The sequence below is a fragment of the Nerophis ophidion genome, linkage group LG04 (assembly GCF_033978795.1).
Source record: "Nerophis ophidion isolate RoL-2023_Sa linkage group LG04, RoL_Noph_v1.0, whole genome shotgun sequence".
NCBI lineage: Eukaryota > Metazoa > Chordata > Actinopteri > Syngnathiformes > Syngnathidae > Nerophis > Nerophis ophidion.
This window is the reverse complement of record NC_084614.1, coordinates 51,733,682-51,757,506: the sequence shown is the minus strand read 5'-3', so window position 1 is coordinate 51,757,506 and position 23,825 is coordinate 51,733,682. Positions and strand designations below refer to the sequence as shown.

General features: G+C 38.3%; 1 protein-coding gene across 3 annotated transcripts in view; it reads left to right on the top strand.

Moving 5' to 3' along the window:
• Positions 1 to 20,769, top strand: part of dhx33 (DEAH (Asp-Glu-Ala-His) box polypeptide 33) — a 31,377-nt gene extending 10,608 nt beyond the window's left edge. Inside the window, exons 5-13 of one of the 3 annotated variants that reach the window (XM_061898267.1) lie at positions 4,937 to 5,122; positions 5,215 to 5,326; positions 12,459 to 12,618; positions 14,706 to 14,794; positions 14,866 to 14,993; positions 15,181 to 15,384; positions 15,454 to 15,540; positions 18,166 to 18,208; positions 19,355 to 19,666. In XM_061898267.1, coding sequence (XP_061754251.1) covers positions 4,937 to 5,122; positions 5,215 to 5,326; positions 12,459 to 12,618; positions 14,706 to 14,794; positions 14,866 to 14,993; positions 15,181 to 15,384; positions 15,454 to 15,540; positions 18,166 to 18,208; positions 19,355 to 19,524 — 1,179 coding nt within the window. In that variant the 3' untranslated portion in view covers positions 19,525 to 19,666. Of the gene's footprint in view, positions 1 to 4,936; positions 5,123 to 5,214; positions 5,327 to 12,458; positions 12,619 to 14,705; positions 14,795 to 14,865; positions 14,994 to 15,180; positions 15,385 to 15,453; positions 15,541 to 18,165; positions 18,209 to 18,308; positions 18,502 to 19,354 lie in introns of those variants that run through there. The other 2 variants (XM_061898268.1, XM_061898266.1) reach the window with 2 other exon arrangements.
• The last annotated feature ends 3,056 nt before the right edge of the window (positions 20,770 to 23,825 follow it).

Sequence of the window (23,825 nt, the reverse complement as noted above, 5' to 3'; positions counted from 1 at the left end):
TACATTGTTTTGGGCACAGTCAGTCAGTGAAACTGGAGCTGTGAACTCTTAACTTAGAGCAGTTGGACAGTGGACAATATTGTGTTGTTTTTGTCCCTGCCCACAGTTGTTTCCAACATACGCTGACAGTAAAAAAATAACTGAAGTGAACTTGAATTGTTTGCACTTTAAAACGTTTTTTTTTTTTTTAACTCGATTTATTTAGGTTATTTTTCAGAATCTTCTAATTTCTTTTTAATGTATTCTATTCAATTGTTTAATTATGTCGGTATTAGTGGTTATTTTGCACTTTAAATATAACATTTAGTTTTTATTGGATTTGTTGAGGTAATACTCTTTATGTTGAAGGTTAAAATTTATGTAACCAATTGGTTAATAATAAATGGGTCAGTTTTTCCTATACCTACTCTTGCTGACTATTGTGTTCTGTTTTAACGCTACAACATCAGTAACAGTAACATCACTTTATCAAGCCTTTTCTAACATTCCACACAACAAAATAAGGAATAAATATATGTATGATTCGTGCCTATATCGTATCGTATTGATATCGGTATCGGCCAATACTCAAGGCTACAATATCGGTATCGTATCAGAAGTGAAAAAGTTGAATTGAGACATCCCTAAATGGAAGTGAGTCGCCGCTTGACAAGTTGAGAACAGCACAGCATACTTCCCCCCTTTCGCAATAATAGTGATAGCACAATAATAGTGTGCCACATCCGAAATTAAGGTTTCAAAAAAGTACCTTACACAAGCATAATGCACTTAAAGGTACATATACAAAATTTTTGATAGGAATTTACAAAATTATTGATAGGAATTTATAACTTTTTATGAACATCTGGGCCGAGTGTCGGTCACAGTGAAACTGATAAATCACAAGTTGTGGTGGACAAATTGATTGACAGTTGTGACATTTTGTGCGTTCAGGAGAAGTTCCTGGCAAGACTAAATGTTATACATGCTGACTTTCATGGTGCAGGATAATCAACGACTGAACTGAGTACTAAAGTCGTCCAGGGAATGATTCCTGTGGCGGTCTCTACAATGTGGTATAGGAAATATGACCAGTTGGTTAATATTATAATCGATCAAACAATCAATCAATGTTTACTTATATAGCCCTAAATCACAAGTGTCTCAAAGGGCTGCACAAGCTTCACCGTCATGTTGATACAACCCACCACACCCACTGCCACACCCTCGATTGCCAATCTGTGGGAAATGCTGAACCAGCAGAGGCGCTGTGGGTTGACCCTCAATGAGAAGAACTTGCGCACCAGCATCATGTTGCTATAGTATGTACAGATGCAACACTGGCATCATAGTAACAGAGTAAAACTCATACGATTTTACCTACATAGTTTATTTTCTCACAATTTAGCAAAACAGACCAGAAGTTAAGAATGCAGTGGGAGTGCGTTATAGTAGCATAACATTGGGAGTTGACTAGGCTATTGTGATTGAGCTGTGTTGTGATGATAAAAAGGTGATAATTCTGAAAATATATATATGCCATAAGAATCTGTACGACATGAAGAAGAATACCTCAGTAGATTGGCTTTTATATTGTCTTTCATACATGACAGCCCTGTATTTATGTTGTCGGTGACATGAATGCTGACATAACTGACATCACTCTTTATTTGGTAACCACTTAATTCAGTTTTGTTCAGATAGTGGATTGATTTTTTCTAGTAAGGTACTGTTGCCAAATGTTAGTTATTCTTACATCAGCGAGGCTTGGCACTTGACTTCCTGACTAGACCACTGCCTTTGTACAGGGGCTGCACATGACTCAAATGAGATGATGAAAATTGATTATGATCTGGCTACGTCAGACCATATTCCTTCTCGCATGGTGTTAAACACAGGCAATTTTCCTGTGTTGCTGCCTGTGGCATTGAGGTGGGGAAAATAGATTGGTTTAAATTGACTCAGAAAGATCTAAATAAATATGCTAATCATTCTGATGCTTTGCTGGGCAGTGTTAAGGTCCCAAAAGATGCCTTATCATGTCATGATGTGAACTATAAGAATGGCCAACACCGAAAGGAACTATGCTCCCTTTATGAAGCCATTGTTGAGAGTCTCAGTACCTTGAGCAGGCCCCATTAAAATGTGGGACAACGTGTGCAATATTAAGCCGGGTTGTAAGGATCATGTAGATGAGCTCAATGCAGAGGCCCAAATTGCTTTTCAAGAATGGGCTGAGACAGGCAAAACCAGACATGCCCTCCTTTTTTGAGAACAAAAAATGCACCATTGCTAGATTTAAACATGCACTTCGCTATATTAAAAGAAATGAAAACACTATAAGGTCAGATTCGCTGGTAAGAAAGCTGCAAAAAAAATAATTGCAATGACTTCTGGAAAGGAATAATAAATATTAACAATTGTACAACATCTCTACCATTGAATATTGAAGGTGTGACAGGGTCTGAGGACAGTTGTTGCAGAAACAATATAGTGAGCTGTTAAAATGCGTATGTAATGCACAGCGGTATTTAATAATGATGTAACTGTCACTTTGACTGAAATACATGGAGCAATAATGAAGTTGAGAGATGATAAGGCCTGCGATCTGGATAACATTGCAGCTGAACATATTAAACATGCTAGTAAGAAAATGTACCTTCTGTTGGCTATGTGCTATACAGGTTTTTTTGTCCATGGAGTGTTACCGATGCTATGCCAACTGTTGTGCTAGTACCTGTGATCAAATATAAAGTGTGAAAGCTAAACAGCTCAGATAATTATAGGCCAATAGCCCTGGTAAATGTCTTGTCCGAAGTGTTAAGAGGCCTTTCTACTGAAGAGACTGGAGAAGTACACTTTAACCACTGACAACCAATTTGTTTTTAAACGGAAACATGGCACTGACTTGTGTATTTTTGCACTAAAGGAGATTTTAGATAAATATAACAGACATAATTCCACAATGCTTGTATGCTTTATATATGCTTAGAAAATATTTAATAGATTTAATCATGAAAAGTTATTTTTTAAATTGTCTAAAAGTGGTGTCCCTTGGTATTTCATCAGACAATTAGAGTAAGATGGGGTAATGAATATGTTATCAAATTATTTCCATGTTAGCAATGGTGTGCGCCAAGGCGGAATTTTGTCACTGTTCCTTTTTAATGTTTATATGAATCATTTGTCTCTGATGTTAAATGTGGCTGATACTGGTTGTAGGATTGGTGAATTAATGATCAGTAGCCTTATATACGCAGATGATTTGGTCATTTTTAGCCCTTCTTAGAGCTTCAAGGCGCTGCAGTGCAAGACTAATTTGTCAGTATTGGGGTCCCCACCTGCTCTGCCACATTACGTTATCTCATGTACAGGTTCATGTGTAGGGCAGCTGAGTCAGACAACAATGTAATTAATGGTCTGACTAACTGTACTCGCAGTTCTGATAGCTTTTCATCCAGTCTGTGGAACCATTGGCGAGCAAGCCTCTGTGCTCTATTCTCGCTTCCTTGCTCCCTGGAAGTTTATTGAAGATCATAAATCATGCATCTCACTTGGACAGGAGACGTCTTAGGAGGTAATCCTTCAAGTTGGTACACTTTGACGGCGGGAAAACCACAAAAAGACGTTTGGTCCCCCATTCATATATTGCTTGTACAATAGCTCGTGTAGTACATAACTCACAGTATTGTACAATATCTCTTCTACTACATTACTTACAATATTACTTGTACAATATCACAACTACTATTACTACATTACTGCCAATATGTTTATTGTACAACATCACTACTACAACATGTCTTACAATACATTACTTGCACAATATCACCACAATTACATTACTTTCAATATATTATTTGTACAATATTACTACTACTACAATACTTGCAATATATTACATGTAAAATATCAATAGTATTACATTACTTACAAGAGATTACTGTACAATACCACTACTAAATTACTCTTAATATATTACTCATACAATAGCACTATTACTACATTACTTACATATATTACTTGTGCAATATCTCTTCTTCTACATTATTTCCAATATTACTTATACCATATCACTACTTCTACATTACTTACAATACATTACTTGTACAATATAATTACTACTTTACTCACAATATATTACTTTTACAATATAACTACTACCACTAGATTACTTACCATATATTACTTGTGCAATATCTCTTCTACTACATAACTTACAATATATTTATACCATATCACTACTACTGTATTACTTACAAAACATTACTTGTACAATATCACTGTTACTACTTTACTCACAATATATTACTCGTACAATGTCACTACTATTACGGCATTACTTACAAAATTATTTTTACCAAATCACTACTACTACGCTACTCACAATACAATACTTGTACATTAGCACTACTACTGCATTACTTGATATATATTACTTGTACATTTTCAATACTACTACGTTACTTACAATATATTACTTGTACAAAAGAACCACCATTATCGATTAATAATTTCATACACCAGTTTGACAATCTTTTTTATTCACACCTTAATACTCAACACTACAATAATGTGATTAGTTTGGTGGCAGGGGGACATTCCCTTAATTAGTTATGCAAGTCAGACAATAGCGTCATCTAACCAAAATAAAATATGCTGCAAATTGACACTTTTTAATTAGAATATGATGCATACATTATACAGTGTAGAAATGTTTTGGATAATCTAAGTTGTGTACGGTATTGAGAAAGCTCGACAATGCAAATCTGTATCGATCATTATCACAGAAAATATATAATGTATCATGTGTATTATATGGCAGCAAAACAGAACACATTATTTTTTTCCGCTTGCTATATTTTAATTGGGACATTTTGGTCATTCCTATTGCTTTGTTTCATGGCTCATGTTTCGTTTGAAGTTGGTGCTGATGATACTGCTTGTCTTTGCACAGGAAGCTCCTCCCTCACATGATATCTTGGTCTTCATGACGGGTCAGGAGGAGATTGAAGCTCTAGCAAGGACATGTCGAGACATTGCCAAGCATCTGCCAGACAATTGTGGATCTATGCTAGTTGTTCCTTTGTACGCATCCTTACCTCCCACCCAGCAGCTCAGAGTCTTTCGGGACGCTCCAAAGGTGAAAGCTTTGGTCAAAAGAACAATACAAGTTTAAAATTTGTGTCTGATTTTACAATGTATGCAATGTGCTTGTCATTCTTTATTTTCCAGGGTTGCAGGAAGGTTATCTTGTCAACGAACATAGCAGAGACCTCCGTTACAATATCCGGGGTCAAATATGTCATCGACACAGGGATGGTAAAGGCCAAACGTTTCAATCCTGGTAAGATAAGAACACGGCATATTCATACTTTAAAGTAGTATTTAATGTTAGCATAAGACAACTATAAAATGCTCAGAATACCTACTCTTTATGCTATAGAAACAAAGCACATGACACCATTTAAGGCAAAGCTGTCCAATTTTTTTGCCTTCAAAGTCCACATACAGAAAAATTTAAGTGGGCAACTTAAATTACGTATACACTTTTTCTCATATCATATTTTGTATAAAATGTTCTACATTGACTCCAGTGTATCCATCCATCCATCCATCCATCTTCTTCCGCTTATCCAAGGTCGGGTTGCGGGGGCAACAACCTAAGCAGGGAAACCCAGACTTCCCTTTCCCCAGCCACTTCGTCTAGCTCTTCCCGGGGGATCCCGAGGCGTTCCCAGGCCAGCCGGGAGACAACGTGTCCTGGGTCTTCCCCGTGGCCTCCTACCGGTTGGACGTGCCCTAAACACCTCCCTAGGGAGGCGTTCGGGTGGCATCCTGACCAGATGCCCGAACCACCTCATCTGGCTCCTCTCGATGTGAAGGAGCAGCGGCTTTACTTTGAGTTCCTCCCACACGGCGGAGGAAACTCATTTCGGCCGCTTGTACCCGTGATCTTATCCTTTTCGGTCATGACCCAAAGCTCATGACCATAGGTGAGGATGGGAACGTAGATCGACCGGTAAATTGAGAGCTTTGCCTTCCGGCTCAGCTCCTTCTTCACCACAACAGATCGGTACAACGTCCGCATTACTGAAGACGGCGCACCGATCCACCTGTCGATCTCACGATCAACTCTTCCCTCACTCGTGAACAAGACTCCTAGGTACTTGAACTCCTCCACTTGGGGCAGTGTCTCCTCCCCAACCCGGAGATGGCATTCCACCCTTTTCCGGGCGAGAACCATGGACTCGGACTTGGAGGTGCTGAATCTCATTCCGGTCGCTTCACACTCGGCTGCAAACCGATCCAGTAAGAGTTGAAGATCCCGGTCAGATGAAGCCATCAGGACCACATCATCGGCAAAAAGCAGAGACCTAATCCTGCGGTCACCAAACCGGAACCCCTTATCGCCTTGACTGCGCCTAGAAATTCTGTCCATAAAAGTTATGAACAGAATTGGTGACCAAGGACAGCCTTGGCGGAGTCCAAGTCTCACTGGAAATGTGTTCGACTTACTGCCAGCAATGCGGACCAAGCTCTGGCACTGATCGTACAGGGAGCGGACCGCCACAATAAGACAGTCCGATACCACATACTCTCTGAGCACTCCCCACAGGACTTCCCGAGGGACACGGTCGAATGCCTTCTCCAAGTCCACAAAGCACATGTAGACTGGTTGGGCAAACTCCCATGCACCCTCAAGAACCCTGCCGAGAGTATAGAGCTGGTCCACAGTTCCACGACCAGGACGAAAACCACACTGTTCCTCCTGAATCCAAGGTTCGACTATCCGGCGTAGCCTCCTCTCCAGTACACCTGAATAAACCTTACCGGGAAGGCTGAGGAGTGTGATCCCACGATAGTTGGAACACACCCTCCGGTCCCCCTTCTTAAAGAGAGGAACCACCACCCCGGTCTGCCAATCCAGAGGTACCGCCCCCGATGTCCACGCGATGCTGCAGAGTCTTGTCAACCAAGACAGCCCCACAGCATCCAGAGCCTTAAGGAACTCCGGGCGGATATCGTCCACCCCCTGGGCCTTTCCACCGAGGAGCTTTTTAACTACCTCAGCGACCTCAGCCCCAGAAATAGGAGAGTCCATCACAGATTCCCCAGGCACTGCTTCCTCATAGGAAGACGTGTTGGTGGGATTGAGTAGGTCTTCGAAGTATTCCCTCCACCTATCCACAACATCCGCAGTTGAGGTCAGCAGGACACCATCCGCACCATACACGGTGTTGATAGTGCACTGCTTCCCCTTCCTGAGGCGGCGGACGGTGGTCCAGAATCACTTCGAAGCCGTCCGGAAGTCGTTTTCCATGGCTTCCCCAAACTCCTCCCATGTCCGAGTTTATGCCTCAGCGACCGCTGAAACCTTTACACCGCTTGGCCTGTCGGTACCTGTCCACTGCCTCCGGAGTCCTATGAGCCAAAAGGACCCGATAGGACTCCTTCTTCAGCTTGACGGCATCCCTCACTGCTGGTGTCCACCAAGGGGTTTTAGGATTTCCGCCTCGACAGGCACCAACTACCTTGCGGCCACAGCTCCGATTAGCCGCCTCGACAATAGAGGTGCGGAACATGGTCCACTCGGACTCAATGTCCAGCACCTCCCTGGTGACATGTTCGAAGTTCTTCCGGAGGTGGGAATTGAAACTTTCTCTGACAGGAGACTCTGCCAGACGTTCCCAACAGACCCTCACAATGCGTTTGGGCCTGCCAGGTCTGTCCGGCATCCTCCCCCACCATCGCAGCCAACTCACCACCAGGTGGTGATCGGTAGAAAGCTCCGCCCCTCTCTTCACCCAAGTGTCCAAAACATAAGGCCACAAATCCGATGACACAACTACAAAGTCGATCATGGAACTGCGGCCAAGGGTGTCCTGGTGCCAAGTGCACATATGGACACCCTTTTGTTTGAACATGGTGTTTGTAATGGACAAACTGTGACGAGTACAAAAGTCCAACAACAAAACACCACTCGGGTTCAGATCCGGGCGGCCATTCTTCCCAATCACGCCTCTCCAGGTTTCACTGTCGTTGCCAACATGAGCGTTGAAGTCCCCCAGTAGGACAAGGGAATCACCCGGGGGAGCACTTTCCAGTACTCCCTCGAGTGTACCCAAAAAGTGTGGGTACTCTGAACCGCTGTTTGGTGCGCAAGCACAAACAACAGTCAGGACCCGTCCCCCCACCTGAAGGCGGAGGGAGGCTACCCTTTCGTCCACTGGGTTGAACTCCAACATGCAGGCTTTAAGCCGAGGGAAAACCAGAATTGCCACCCCAGCCCGTCGCCTCTCAACGCCAGAGTGGAAGAGGGTCTAGTCCCTCTCGAAAGAAGTGGTTCCAGAGCCCTTGCTGTGCGTCGAAGTGAGTCCGACTATATCCAGCCGGAACTTCTCCACTTCGGGCACTAGCTCAGGCTCTTTCCCCCCCAGTGAGGTGACGTTCCACGTCCCAAAAGCTAGCTTCTGCACCCGACCTCTATGGCCCCTGCTATGGGTGGTGAGCCCATTGGAGGGGTGACCCACGTTGCCTCTTCGGGCTGTGCCCGGCCGGGACCCATGGGAACAGGCCCAGCCACCAGGGGCTCGCCATCGTGCCCCACCTCCGGGCCTGGCTCCAGAAGGGGGCCCCGGTGACCCGCGTCCGGGCGAAGGAAATCTGGGTCCATGTTTTGTCTTCTTCATAGAGGTCTTCGAACCAGTGTATCTCAAGATATACAAAGCTGTTAAACTTATTACAATCAGTGTCTTTGAGTGCATTGACAAGCACTTTAAAAATACAATGTATTAGTATTATTAGTATCATCATCTTGTTCAACAATTTGGATCTTCTCCTTCTTAATTTTTCATGTGAATTTAAAGTATAGAATATTACTTGGGGGCAACGTAAAGCAAGCTATCTTACTTTAAATTGATTTAAGCTTTCAGGCCACTGTTATTGTAGGAAATATGTAAAAACAACACAACTATATATATATATATATATATATATATATATATATATATATATATATATAGTTATATATATATATACATATATATACATATATATATATACATACATATATATATACATGTATGTATATATATATATGTATATATGTATGTATGTATATATGTATATATATGTATATATACATATGTATATATATATATACACATATATTTATAAATATATATACATTATACATATATTTATATATATATATATATACATATATATATACATATATTTATATATATATATATATATATATATATATATATATATATATATATATATATTCCTCGCGCACTAATTGAATGAAAGAGCGCGAACTTTCTGCGCACTCGCCCGACACTGCAGCGCGATGGCGATGATGTCGATGGGAAAATGCATTTTTGGACAATATGATTTACCTGAGCGGCCAGGAGACGCCGAGAGTAACAAGCGGTAGAAAATGGATTAGAAAGGACAGATTTAAAAAAATAATAATTAAAAAAAAAAAAATATATATATATATATATATATATATATATATATATATATATATATATATATATATATATATATATATATATATATATATATATATATATATATATATATATATATATATATATATATATATATATATATATATATATATATATATATATATATATGTATATGTATATATATATATATGTATATATATATATATATATATATATATATATATGTATATATATATATATGTATATATATATATATATATATATATGTATATATATATATATATATATATATATATGTATATATATATATATATATATATATATATATATGTATATATATATATATATATATATATATATATATATATACTTTTTTTTTCCTTTGCTTGGGACTTCCCGCAGGCCGGATTTTGGACGCTTGGAGGCCGTATTCGGCCTGCGGCCTGTAGTTTGGGGACCCATGATATGTGACATAGTTTGTTGTATATTGTGCATATGTTAAAGGGGAATTGCACTTTTGAGGGAATTTTGCTTATTGTTCACAATCACTCTGAAAGACATGACGACGGATGTACTGTAAAAAAAAAAGCTTTCATACCCGTAAATAAACGTGAATAAAAGTCAGCTTACAGTGGAGCCAATGGGAGGTCCTCTATTCCGCCCATGAAACCCAATAAAAAAGCATCCAAAAAATGCGAACAATGCTCAATAATTTACATTTACATGTCCTGACTTGAAAATTAACCAAGTATTAGTGATATGTTATTATAAGTTATTATAAGCGCTAACGCAAACAAAGTATTGATAGAGGCGCTGTGATCACAAGCTTGCGTGCCAATGTTGACATGATCCGCTGATGAGCTGCTTTCTTGTTTCTTTGATTGTCAAATTTTAATTCTAGATCATAAATCATGCCTTTCACCTAGTTAGTAGAAGGGCGAGGATGACAAGTCGGTAGACTTTGACAGCCAATCTGGACCTGAAAATGGCAAACGACATGAAAAGACTCTTGGTTCCACCCCTCTTTTTTTGCGAGTATTATGAGTAATTTTTCATCCAAACAAGAATATATAATGTTCTAGAAGTTGGCATTCAACCTTGACCTTGCACAGTAAGTACTGTTAGTACTAATCAGTAATGTTGTAAAAATAAATTAAAAAAAGCGAATGTTGCGAAGCATTTATCAGATTAATTATGCTTAAATGATCAAAATACGTAAATATTAAATGTTATTAAAAATGTGCCGATTACTACATTGCATATATACTTACAGCATGTACAGTATATAAAACATCATTGGAGGTGTTGGTGGAGATGTTTTTAAAGGCTTTACAAGCAGAATAAAGCAGCTCTAATAGGCTTTATGGTAAGCAAACTTTTGATTGCATTTATTTACAAGTTAGAATGCAAAATGAATACATAAATAAATCCGTCGTCATGTCTTTCATATTGATTGAGAACCATAGGCAAAATTCCAAAAAAGTTCAGTTCCCCTTTAAGCCAGAGTTTCCCAAGCTCTATTGAGCCAAGAGAGGTAGATGTACATGTAACAATAAATTGTCATGTTAATTCATTTGTTTGCGACTGTACAAAACTGACACAGATAGACAAACAATGATATGTGGCATGAATACAAAGTCTGTTTCTGATAAATTAAGTAAGATTGGAAATGTTCTCTGGTACATCTGGGGATCTCTCTTGGCACAGTTCTTAAGATGCATGAAGCTGCCATAGGGGCAGACAAAATAAATATTGCATTTAGTGTTTACTGCTTGTTTTTGTTGCCCTCACTTGGAAAAAAACATAAATTGTTGGGTGTCTATATCCCGAAAAGGAATGCGGTGCCACAGATTACTAGGGCTGCTTCTAACAAATAATTTGATTAACAATCTTAAAATGAACCTATAATGAAAATAATCTACATCCAAAAACACTCTCTTCTGGTCTAGATAATATGTATTGGATATGCTTTAGTGGGAATTGTGCTCCACAGTCACAATCCGGGCTATAATGTGCACCTGTTTACTATATAAGCCACACCAACCAAATTTTCGAACACATTTTATTTTGTACATATATTGGCCACACTTTTGTAGACCTGCGTGTCAACATAATGACATCTCACAGCAGAGAAAAATTTGAATATGTGACCCAATTTAGCACAGTTTGTTACTGCTAACAGCACATGTAGCATTAGCAGTTTAGCTGCTACTAGTAGACTTGTATTGCAGCTGAAACTGTCTGTATTGTTAATAAAGATGATACACATTTGCACGTAGCCATGATAACAGCATTTGTAGCATCATAAGTTCAAAATGTTAATGTTTACATTTAAAGATATCTTATTTACTCCCACAGAACAATGAGTTTATTTTGGGTCTAGTATGACTTCACAAACAATCTGAACTGTATACTAGGTCAGTGTGTTATTTCCTTTTTGTATACATTTGTTTTACTATTGAGTAAAATATGTATTCGATCAAATTTCTAATTGTTTTAGCATTTAGTCAGATGTTTTAAAACTGGGAGGTTGAAACGATAATAAAAAATGTTCTATAAACCGGTGACTTGTCCTGGGTGTACTCCACCTTCCGCCCGATTGCAGCTGGAATAGGCACCTTTGTGACCCCAAGAGGGACAAGTGATAGAAAATGGATGGATGGGTTAAATAAATCAAGATCGGATAATATGAAAAAATTGATTATGATCTTTTTTTTTGCTGTACAGCTCAGCCTTATTTGTCAAGATTCTTAACAGTCCTCCCGTACCGACTTAATTAGGATCAGTACCACTAAATATTGGTTGTTTTTACACATCCCTGCAGACAAGTTGCTTTTATCTCCAGTATTATTTGTCACACATTATAAAAGAACACATGCAATAACCTGACAATGTAATAACACTGTGACAATTTACCTTTTTTAATATCACAATATTGTATAGTGTTTTTGTTTTTGTGTTGCTGAATGTTGCATTGTGTTATGTGCTTTTAAGACAGTGGCTTGGAGGTTCTGGCAGTGCAGCAAGTTTCTAAAGCACAGGCATGGCAGCGAGCAGGCCGTTCTGGCAGGAAGGAGTCTGGATTTTGCTATCGTCTCTACACTGAGCAGGAGTTCGACAAGTTTATCCCTATGACTGTGCCTGAAATTCAGAGGTCAGAGCATTTTTCTAAATAAAATTGGGATGTCCCAATCGCCAGAACTAAACATACATACACACTCATGGTACATACATGCACGCACACATTCACTGTACAAACATACATCTACACAAACTGTACATATACAATCACATATGCATACATACTGTACACTAATGCATACATTCACATTTCATCAAACATATATTAACATTGTTCCCCTAGGGGAAACTGGGTAAAACACGGCACAATGACAAAGCTTAACCTATTTTTACTATAACAATCTACAAGGTTAATACAATTTGCTTCTCTTTCTTTTGTAATTCAAGTTATTGTTATTGTTGCATTCAAAACAATTGTATTGTTGATAATAGAGGTAATTATTATTCATTATCAATAGTACTATTTGTATTTTTTTATTCCTCCATTTTTGTAGAACAATAATGTTAATGTCATTTCTGTGTTACTAATTTTTACTTCACCAACTGCTTCTCTGCTATCACATTTTGTATCATATTTGTACATATCATATTTGCTGTTGTTGTCTTTTTGTCTCATCCCTTTTTTTGTCCAGGCAATTTATTTTCTGTCTTCCTTTTCTGTCTTCTTTCTATCCCCTCTTACTCTGGTCTAGCTGCTCCAAACATTAATATAAATCCATTTAATAAAGACAAATACCATATTTTTCGGACCATAAGTCACAGTTTTTTTCATAGTTTGGCCGGGGGTGCGACTTATACTCAGGAGAGACTTATGTGTGAAATTATTAACACATTACAGTAACATTTTTAAATAATATTATTTAGCTCATTCACGTAAGAGACTAGCCGTATAAGATTTCATCGGATTTAGCAATTAGGAGGGACAGATTGTTTGATAAACGTATAACATGTTCTATATGTTATAGTTATTTGAATGACTCTTACCATAATATGTTACGTCAACATACCAGGCACCTTCTCAGTTGATTATTTATGCATCATATAACATACACTTATTCAGCCTGTTGTTCACTATTCTTTATTTATTTTAGATTGCCTTTCAAATGTCTTTTCTTGGTGTTGGGTTTTATCAAATACATTTCCCCCAAAAATACGACTTATACTCCAGTGCGACTTATATATATATATATATATATATATATATATATATATATATATATATATATATATATATATATATATTTTTTTTTTTTTTTTTTTTCCCCTTCTTTTTTATGCATTTTCGGCAGGTCCGAAAAATATGGTGCAAATAAGACAACAAGAAAAGTATCCCACTATTCTTTTTTGTAAAGTAAATCTTTATAGCAGATATGGGCATCTACATCAACAATATGATTTGCCTGAGTGGCTGGACAGGACAAAAAGATACAAGAAACAAACAAACAAAAAATCACTAATGGTAACATAAACTGGAGCATGTTCCAAACAACACTTTTAAAAACAATTAGATTAAAACAACACAATAATAACACTTACAACTAATATGCAATAGTTTTATGACTGTAACAGAGTTGGTAGATTTTCCCATATCCAGCACTCCCGTGAACGCATCACTTGTATTTTGTAATACGGTAATAGTAATGCGCACAATTGACTTTTCCAAAAGACTGAATAGCACTTCAAAATCATTTTCTGTCCATTCTGACATCTTCCCGTCCCAAAAGATCCAATATGTACAATGAAGAGGGAAAGCTGGTCAAAAATGCAAAGATGGCAGAGAGTAATAGCGTTGAAAAAAACTGTTTCACCTCCAGCTGGCCTGATAATGTCTGAAGACAAAACAAATATATAAGACGGCCAAGAGGCATGGGCAAAATGTAAATGTAAGGTGGAGAGACAATTTGTAATAAACATAGTTTATTGGCTACAGTGGAGGTGATAAATATGAACATACAGAAGACAGTTAGCTGCTAGCCGCCTCTGTCAAAAATGAATCAAGTATCCTCCACAAGTGATTGTTTTTTGTCATCGTCTTTGAAAAGAATTAGCCGGCATTGACTGATCACGTACTTTTTTTGATGGTAATTGGTCGATACGATCAATTGAAGCATCTCAAGTATACAGTCATGTCTTTAACGTTCTCATTCTGCTGTTTTGTAGGTGTAACTTAGCCAGTGTGATGCTGCAGCTCATGGCTTTAGGGATTCAAGATGTCATGAATTTTGACTTCATGTCAAAGCCCTCTGCAGGTAGGAAGCAGCAAGTGCTGCAGTGTAGAGCGTGTTCCGTGCTATGTTGCCATGTGGCTGCTGTGTTGCAGAGGCCTTGTGCTCAGCTGTGGAGCATTTGGAGCTGCTGGGGGCTGTGGAAAGAAACCATGGACACGTTGTCCTCACAGGTTTGGGGAAGAAGATGTCACGATTCCCCCTGGAGCCAAGATATGCCAAGGTTGTACATATTCATACATACTCAGTTTGGTAAATGATCAAGTGTTTATTTATCAATGATTGTAAATATATTTGTAGATGACAAAAATTAGTACAAGTTAAAGTAATAATGATCTATTTTGGATCTGGACAAATGTTATTACTGTTGGCTCCAATCTGACCCAACGGTCCGTGTTCCCGCTTTGTAGACCATCCTGCTGTCCTCCAACTACTCGTGCTCTGAGGAAATGTTGAGCATGGTGTCCCTGCTATCGGTAGACACCGTGCTCTACAACCCACCAGCACGGCGAGAAGAAGTTCTCGCGGTTCGCAAGAAGTTCATGTCCAGCGGAGGAGATCACATGACGCTCCTCAATATCTACAGAGCGTTCCAGAAAGTCAATGGAAATAAAGTGAGAAAGAAATTAATAACTGTATAATAGCTATCAGACGTCATTCTATAATATGCTGTGCTTTTCCAGGAGTGGTGTCGAGAAAACTTTGTCAACAGCAGGAACATGAGTCTGGTGAAAGACGTCCGAGCTCAACTAAGAGAAATCTGCCTTAAGGTACATTTGCACATCTGAACATGAGACATGATATTTTTTTGAAGGATCAATACAAAACTGTTACCAGTTTGTTATTTTCTATGGTACTGTCACATGAGCATTTTGTATTCATGCTGATACTAAATCACATGTTTACACTTTCACAATTCAACATTGAAGAGTAGGAAGATGCAGATCTCAATCTAATCCTTAAACATCCACAGGTTTCAGAACATATAGTCACTTCCTGTTACGTTTCTAATTGCTAACTTGCAAATGTTCACTATTTACTGTTTATTTACATTTAAGTGCACCTGTAAGAGTGTTTGAAAAGTTTAGAGGAGAATATATATTTAAAAAAATGTGATGGAGTGGCTCATACACTCTTAAAGGGGAACTACACTTTTATTGGGACTTTTGCCTATTGTTCACAATCATTATGAAAGTCATGACAGTATTTTTTCAAATGCATTTTAAACAAACGTAAATAAAAGTCATCCTACAGCAGAGCCAATGGGAGCTCCACTATTCCGCCCATAAAATCCGATAACCACTCCAAAAGCGCTAACAATACTCAATTTACATTTTGTGACTTGAATATTAACCAAGTATTAGTGATATTGTTGTTGTAAGTGCTAACACAAACTATTTATAGCAGCAAAATAATAACTTCTGTTTGTCCCTATGTTTACATCAAGTGGTTTACTGTTTTCTTGCTTCTCTGCTCCCTGTAATTTTATTGTAGATCATGAACCATGCCTCTCACCTAGAAAGTAGATAGCTGAGAATATAATCCGACAAGTCTGTCACTCGAAGTGCATTTGAGGGGGAAACATAGCTCGTCTTGACACAGCTGCATAAACAAGTTGTAGATAAAATTGAGCAAAAACACAAAACAATAGAAATAGCTTAAATGCTAACATGAAAACAAGACACATTAACGTCTTTCCCCCACTAAGAAACGACATAACCTAATCTAAACCTATGTAAACACATTGCTATGTGAGCAACTAAGCTATTCAATTGTGCACATTGAACCTACAAACTGTGCTCTCTTAGCACAAAGGGATTGTTCTAAACTCAGAAGAAGACGGGACAAAGGTACGTTCAAGGACTGCTGAACACAGTAGGGTGCCACAACTCCACCAGGAATAATAAATAATAACAGATTTTATTTTTTACACAAGTTTTATTTAAGGAAATCTTAAAGTGATACAGTATATTATATTATAATAAGTATATTATATTATAATATCCATCCATTTTCTACCGCTTATTCCCTTTTGGGGTCGCGGGAGGCGCTGGCGCCTATCTCAGCTGCAATCGGGCGGAAGGCGGGGTACACCCTGGACAAGTCGCCACCTCATCGCAGGGCCAACACAGATAGACAGACAACATTCACACTCACATTCACACACTAGGGCCAATTTTAGTGTTGCCAATTAACCTATCCCCAGGTGCATGTCTTTGGAGGTGGGAGGAAGCTGGAGTACCCGGAGGGAACCCACGCATTCACGGGGAGAACATGCAAACTCCACACAGAAAGATCCCGAGCCTGGATTTGAACCCAGGACTGCAGGAACTTCGTATTGTGAGGCAGACGCACTAACCCCTCTGCCACCGTGAAGCCATATTATAATATACTATATAAAAAAAAAATAAAAGCTGAGCCATTAAAACATATAAAATACAAAGACTAAAACACTATCAGTTAAGATTAGGAAACACAAAACATATAAAATAATGTTTTTTCTAACAGTATGTATATTTATTTTAGTTATTTAAAAAATATATATATTTCAGTATGTGCATAACTACTTTTAGAGCATTCAACAATACCGCAATGATAATAACTGTGACAATTTGGTCACGATAACCATTATATGACATTTCAATATCGTTATATCCTTAGTGGCCTCACAATGGATCAGAATAAAACAATTTCTACAGCTAGACTTCAAGAAACATGCATAAATTGCTAGGTGGCAACATGTGTGTCTTGTCACTCTGGGAATCATGGAAGGAACTACAAAGAAAGCAGTTACAAAAACAAAACAAGTCAGAAACCTGACAATAATAATAATGATTAGATTTATATAGCGCTTTTTTTCTAGGGACACTGAGAATCCATCATTCATTCAGTCCACATTCCTGCATTTATGGTGGTAAATTACATAATAAGATACAGCTGGACTGAGGCTAGACATAAATGTGGCTGCCAATTTGCGACTATGACCACCACCAAATATTAATTCACTTTTATTCCCCAGTGTGAGTGGCACTAGCAAGGTGGGTGAAGTGTTTTGTTCAAGGACACAACGGCAGTGACTGGGATGGCAGAAACTGTTTCTGAACGGCCGGTCTACCATTTAAGTCACGTTATGGGAAAACGTATACCATATTTTATATATAAGTCGCAGTTTTTTTCATAGTTTTGCCGGGGGTGCGACTTATGTGTGAAATTATTGACACATTACCGTAAAATATCAAATAATTGTTTACTATTCTTTATTTATTTCAAATTGCCTTTCAAATGTCTATTCTTGGTGTTGGGTTTTATCAAATACATTTCTCCCCAAAATGCGGCTTATACTCCAGTGCGACTTATTTATGTTTTTTTCCTTCTTTATTATGCATTTTCGGCAGGTGCGACTTATACTCCAGAACGACTTATACTCCGAAAAATACGGTAAATAAAGTTGCCTTTCATTTAGATCTCAAATTGGCTTTGTAGCTCAAAGTGGGTTTGATTTGGTGTAAATGAGCCAAAATGCCAATCTTTGTTCTAGATCAGGGGTCAGCAACCTTTACCACTCAAAGAGCCATTTTGACCTGTTTCACAAAATAAAGAAAGCAATGGGAGCCACAAAACACACTAAATTGGCCATAGTGTGTGAATGTGAGTGTGAATGTTGTCTGTCTATTTTTGTTGGCCCTGTGATGAGGTAGCGACTTGTCCAGGGTGTACACCGCCTTCCACCCGATTGTAGCTGAGATAGGCACCAGCACCCCCCGTGATCCCAAAGGGAATAAGCGATAGGAAATGGCTGGCTGGCTGACCCATTTACCATTATTTTTACTTTATGATGGACTATCTTGGCAACTCTATAATAACTTTTTATAAAGACATGTTGGATGCATTTCCACAGGTGATTTGCAGAATTTCCATGTAACTATTTGCTAGAATACTCTTGTTTGCCCACCATGTGTTTGTCAGCAACCATTATCCGTCTTACACACTCCACACACACACACACACACACACACACACACACAAGCTGGGCCTCACCAGTGAGAAGCACCGCAAGGTAACAAAAATTGGAGGGAAAAAGATGACTTTAAAGCTAAATGTCCCGAGAATATTTTGTCGTCTGAGTGACCAAGATGAGCCCATCAACACGGATGGGCTAGTATCCATCCATCCATCCATTTTCTACCGCTTATTCCCTTTCGGGGTCGCGGGGGGCGCTGGCGCCTATCTCAGCTACAATCGGGCGGAAGGCGGGGTACACCCTGGACAAGTCGCCACCTCATCGCAAGGCTAGTATCAGTATTCCCAATTTGTTGAAAAGTGATGGCAACAAAAAAAGATAAACAAAACATCCAACTCAGTTTTTACAACTGTCGAAAAAAACTGCACTTCAAGATGTTAATTTTTAAGTGCATTTTTTGTTAGCAAGATACTGAGTCAATTTTATATTTTATTATTATTTAATGTTTGTCTACTTATTTTGGATTTGACTTTCCAATTACAATAGGAAAGTCAGCATTCTATTATTACAGTGTACATGTTTCTGTCACAGCCGCTGTAATCTGTTATTTTCTTGTTCTTCAGCTGAATTTAAAGTTGGAGTCATGCGGTGCCGACACTGGAAAGATCCGACAGTGCATTGCTCATGGGATGTTCATCAACGCTGCAGAGCTTCAGCCCGATGGCAGTTATTTAGCACTGGACACTCACCAACCAGTAGCCATCCACCCTTCTTCTGTCCTTTTTCAGGCTAAACCAGCAAATGTGGTGTTCAATGAACTGCTGCACACCTCACGCTGCTACATGAGGGACTTGTGTCTTGTCGATGCTGATTGGCTGCTGCATGCAGCCCCACAGTACTTTGGCCGGAAACTGCATCCCAGCAAAAGCTGAGCACCTAGGATTTTAGTATGTCTCCACAAACAGGTATCTGCATGTCAATGAGATATGATAGTAATAGATTAAACTACCTCCCGCTTTTAGCTGTCACAGTAACGTTGATGACATGCTATCTTCTACCGATTCAAATTTCATCTTGCTAAATAATAATACTTAGCAGTTATTGCATTGTTTGTCGTCTGACTGAAGACAAATATTTTAATTTTTTGCCATCAATCTTAAAATTACTTTTGACAAAAAGTTTCCAAGTTTCCAAATAATGTGGATTATTTCAAAGCATTGAATTGATTCAAAGGTTTTGTAAGACCATGGATGTTCACAAACTCATTAAAATTGATGGTATTGTATTAGGTTTTAGTTGACATACCAGGATGACGTTAAATTTCATACATCTTTCGACTTTTGTTCCAAGTTTCACTACTTATTTTTTTTTTTTACATAAAATCATAAAGAATGTATTTCTGTCACTCTTCTCTGCTGATTACGCTCTAATTTCAGTGACCCCTTCCCTCTGACAACTTCCTGTTTGACAGCTGGGGTGGTTGTATTGAATAATTGTTGTGAACTATGATGAGGAGAATGTTTAAATGATAACTAACGTGTTGATCATACACCTTTGTCAATATTAATGTTGTAGTGAAACATTCAACATTTAGTGATGGTCAAATCAAGGTCATCTGTAAAGGTTTTATTAACTTCATCCTGAAATGTCGAATCTATTCCAATATCATAACTTTTACGAGTACTGCATGTCAAGCAGACATGATCCTTTTCTAATTATCTATTGTGTTATAATAATCTATATCAGTTTACACTTTTCTATACAGTGAGAAACATGCACGCATTATCTACGTTTTGATAGTCTGCATTTACTGTTTATGAACAACACATGTATGCAATGCATGTCGACTAACAGTAATGATTTGACTACTCAGGTCTTTCGCACTTTGTAAACTATAAATCACAGATTATGGAAGATGCATATTTGCATCTTTTGTACACGACTCAGGATTGTGCAGTACAGTATGTAACCACCTTTTTTCATACTTATGAAAACCAAATATGATTGACTTGTCTTTAATTAAAGTGTTGCATATGAATTTGTTTTTTTTTTTACAAATCCAACTAATTGTACTTTGGACAGTTACTGAGAACATCTGTTGCAGAGCCAACATGTCAAAATGAAAGGAAATAATTCAATTCGATACACGTTACCACATGTCAAAAATAAATATACATTACAGTAATGATATTTAATACATGACAACATTTACAGTAAAGTACATTTACAATGACGTAAATGTTATTGACAGTAATTTAAGTTAAAGTGCCAATGACTGTCACACACACACACCAGGTGTGGCGAAATTATTCTCTGCATTTGACCCATCACCCTTGATCACCCCCACGTGGATGAGGGGAGCAGTGGGCAGCAGCGGTGGCCACGCCCGGGAATCATTTTGGTGATTTAACCCCCAATTCCAACCCTTGATGCTGAGTGCCAAGCAGGGAGGTAATGGGTCCCATTTTTATAGTCTTTGATAATGAAAATGTGTAATACATTACAGCATGTCAAAATTTAAAAATAAATGTACAATACCGTAGTTTCATACACCAAAACATTTACAGTAATGTTTAATACATTGCAACATATGTAAAAAAAACAAATGTACACCACAGAAATTATGTTTATCACATTACAACATTTAATACATCCCCAAAAATGTGAAATTGTTTTATATTACTTTAATGTTTACCATCACAACATTTACTGTAATGGTGTTTAATACATCACAACGAATTTCAAAAATAAATACACATTACAGTAATGATGTTTAATACATCACAGCATTTACAGCAATGTTTAATAAATCACAACATATGTCAAAATCATTATGTACTACATTAGTGTTGTTTATTAGTTCACAACATAGTTTGTCAAAAATACGTATACATTAGAGTGATGCTTAATTCATCACAACATAATGTCAAAAATAAATGTTCATTGCAGTTATGTTTTATATCACAAGAATTGCCCAAAAATAGATGTATATTACACTAATGTGCAATACATCACCACAATTGTCATTAATGAATGTACAATGCCGTAATGATCCTTAATACATCACAAATAAATGTACATTACAGTAATGATATTTAGTACATCACAACAAATGTCAAAAAATAAATGTACATTACAGTAATTATATTTAATCAATCAATGTTTATTTATATAGCCCTAAATCACAAATGTCTCAAAGGACTGTACGAACCACTACGACTACGACATCCTCGGAAGAACCCACATAAGGGCAAGGAAAACTCACATCCAGTGGGACGCCAGTGACAATGATGACTATTAGAAACCTTGGAGAGGACCTCAAATGTGCCCCCCCCCCCTCCCCCTCTAGGGGACCGAAAGCAATGGATGTCGAGCGGGTCTAACATGATACTGTGAAAGTTCAATCGATAGTGGCTCCAACACAGCCGCGAGAGTTCAGTTCAAAGCGGATGCAAGACAGCAGCGAGAGTCCCGTCCACAGGAAACCATCAAAAGCGGAGCCGGATCAGCAGCGTAGAGATGTCCCCAACCGATACACAGGCGAGTGGTCCATCCTGGGTCTCGACTCTGGACAGCCAGTACTCATTCATGGTCATCGGACCGGACCCCCTCCACAAGGGAGGGGGGGACAGAGGAGAAAAAGAAAAGAAGCGGCAGATCAACTGGTCTAAAAAGGATGTCTATTTAAAGGCTAGAGCATACAAATGAGTTTTAAGGTGAGACTTAAATGCTTCTACGGAGGTGGCATCACGAACTGTTACCGGGAGGGCATTCCAGAGTATTGGAGCCCGAACAGAAAACGCTCTATAGCCCGCAGACTTTTTTGGGGCTTTAGGAATCACTAATAAGCCAGAGTCTTTTGAACGCAGATTTCTTGCTGGGACATATGGTACAATACAATCGGCAAGATATATTTTATACGTAAGTAGTAAAGCCTTAAAGTCACATCTTAAGTGCACAGGAAGCCAGTGCAGGTGAGCCAGTATAGGCGTAATATGATCAAACTTTCTTGTTCTTGTCAAAAGTCTAGCAGCCGCATTTTGTACCAACTGTAATCTTTTGATGCTAGACATGGGGAGACCCGAAAATAATACTTTACAGTAATCGAGACGAGACGTAACAAACGCATCGATAATGATCTCAGCGTCCTTAGTGGACCGAATGGAGCTAATTTTAGCGATATTACGGAGATGAAAGAAGGCCGTTTTAGTAACGCTTTTAATGTGTGACTCAAAGAAGAGAGTTGGGTCGAAGATAATACCCAGATATTTTACCGAGTCACCTTGTTTAATTATTTGGTTGTCAAATGTTACAGTTGTATTATTAAATAGAGGTCGGTGTCTAGCAGGACCGATAATCAGCATTTCCGTTTTTTGGGCGTTAAGTTACAAAAAATTAGCGGACATCCATTGTTTAATTTCACTAAGACACGCCTCCAGCTGACTACAGTCCGGCGTGTTGGTCAGCTTTAGGGGCATGAAATTTGGCGTGACAGCCCCTCTGATGCTTGAAGGACCCCAATGAGGGTGAAAGGACCTTGAAGCAGCTTCTTCTTCTTCTTCTTCTTCTTTTGTTTTTATGGCGGTTGGCAAGCAACCTTCTGGTGTGCATTACCGCCACCTACTGTAATGGAGTGTGGACCGAGGTGGATCCCTACTCTATATTCTTTTACTTAACCCAGTGTTTTTTAAATATGTGTATATTGCTTTATATCCTATGTTTTCTGAATGCAATCCTAATATACCTCCCACTTCTAACATAATATTCTCTTTTGCTAACTTATTTTCCAGTATTTCTCTTTCTCTATTATATTTCCTACATTGTATTAAGACATGGTCAACATTTTCTATCTGGTGGCAAAAATCACACAGCCCTGTAGTATGTTTGCCTATCAATTTTAGTGAACTATTTAGATATGTATGGCCTAATCTCATTCTAGTAATAATGTCATCTTCTTTCCTATTTCTACCCCCTCCTCTCATTACACCTACTTTCCTCTGGACTTTGTAAAACTCTCTACCTTTTGTTTCCTTATTCCAATTATCCTGCCACTTTTTATTGTGTTCTATCTTAATTATGCTCTTCACTTCTTCT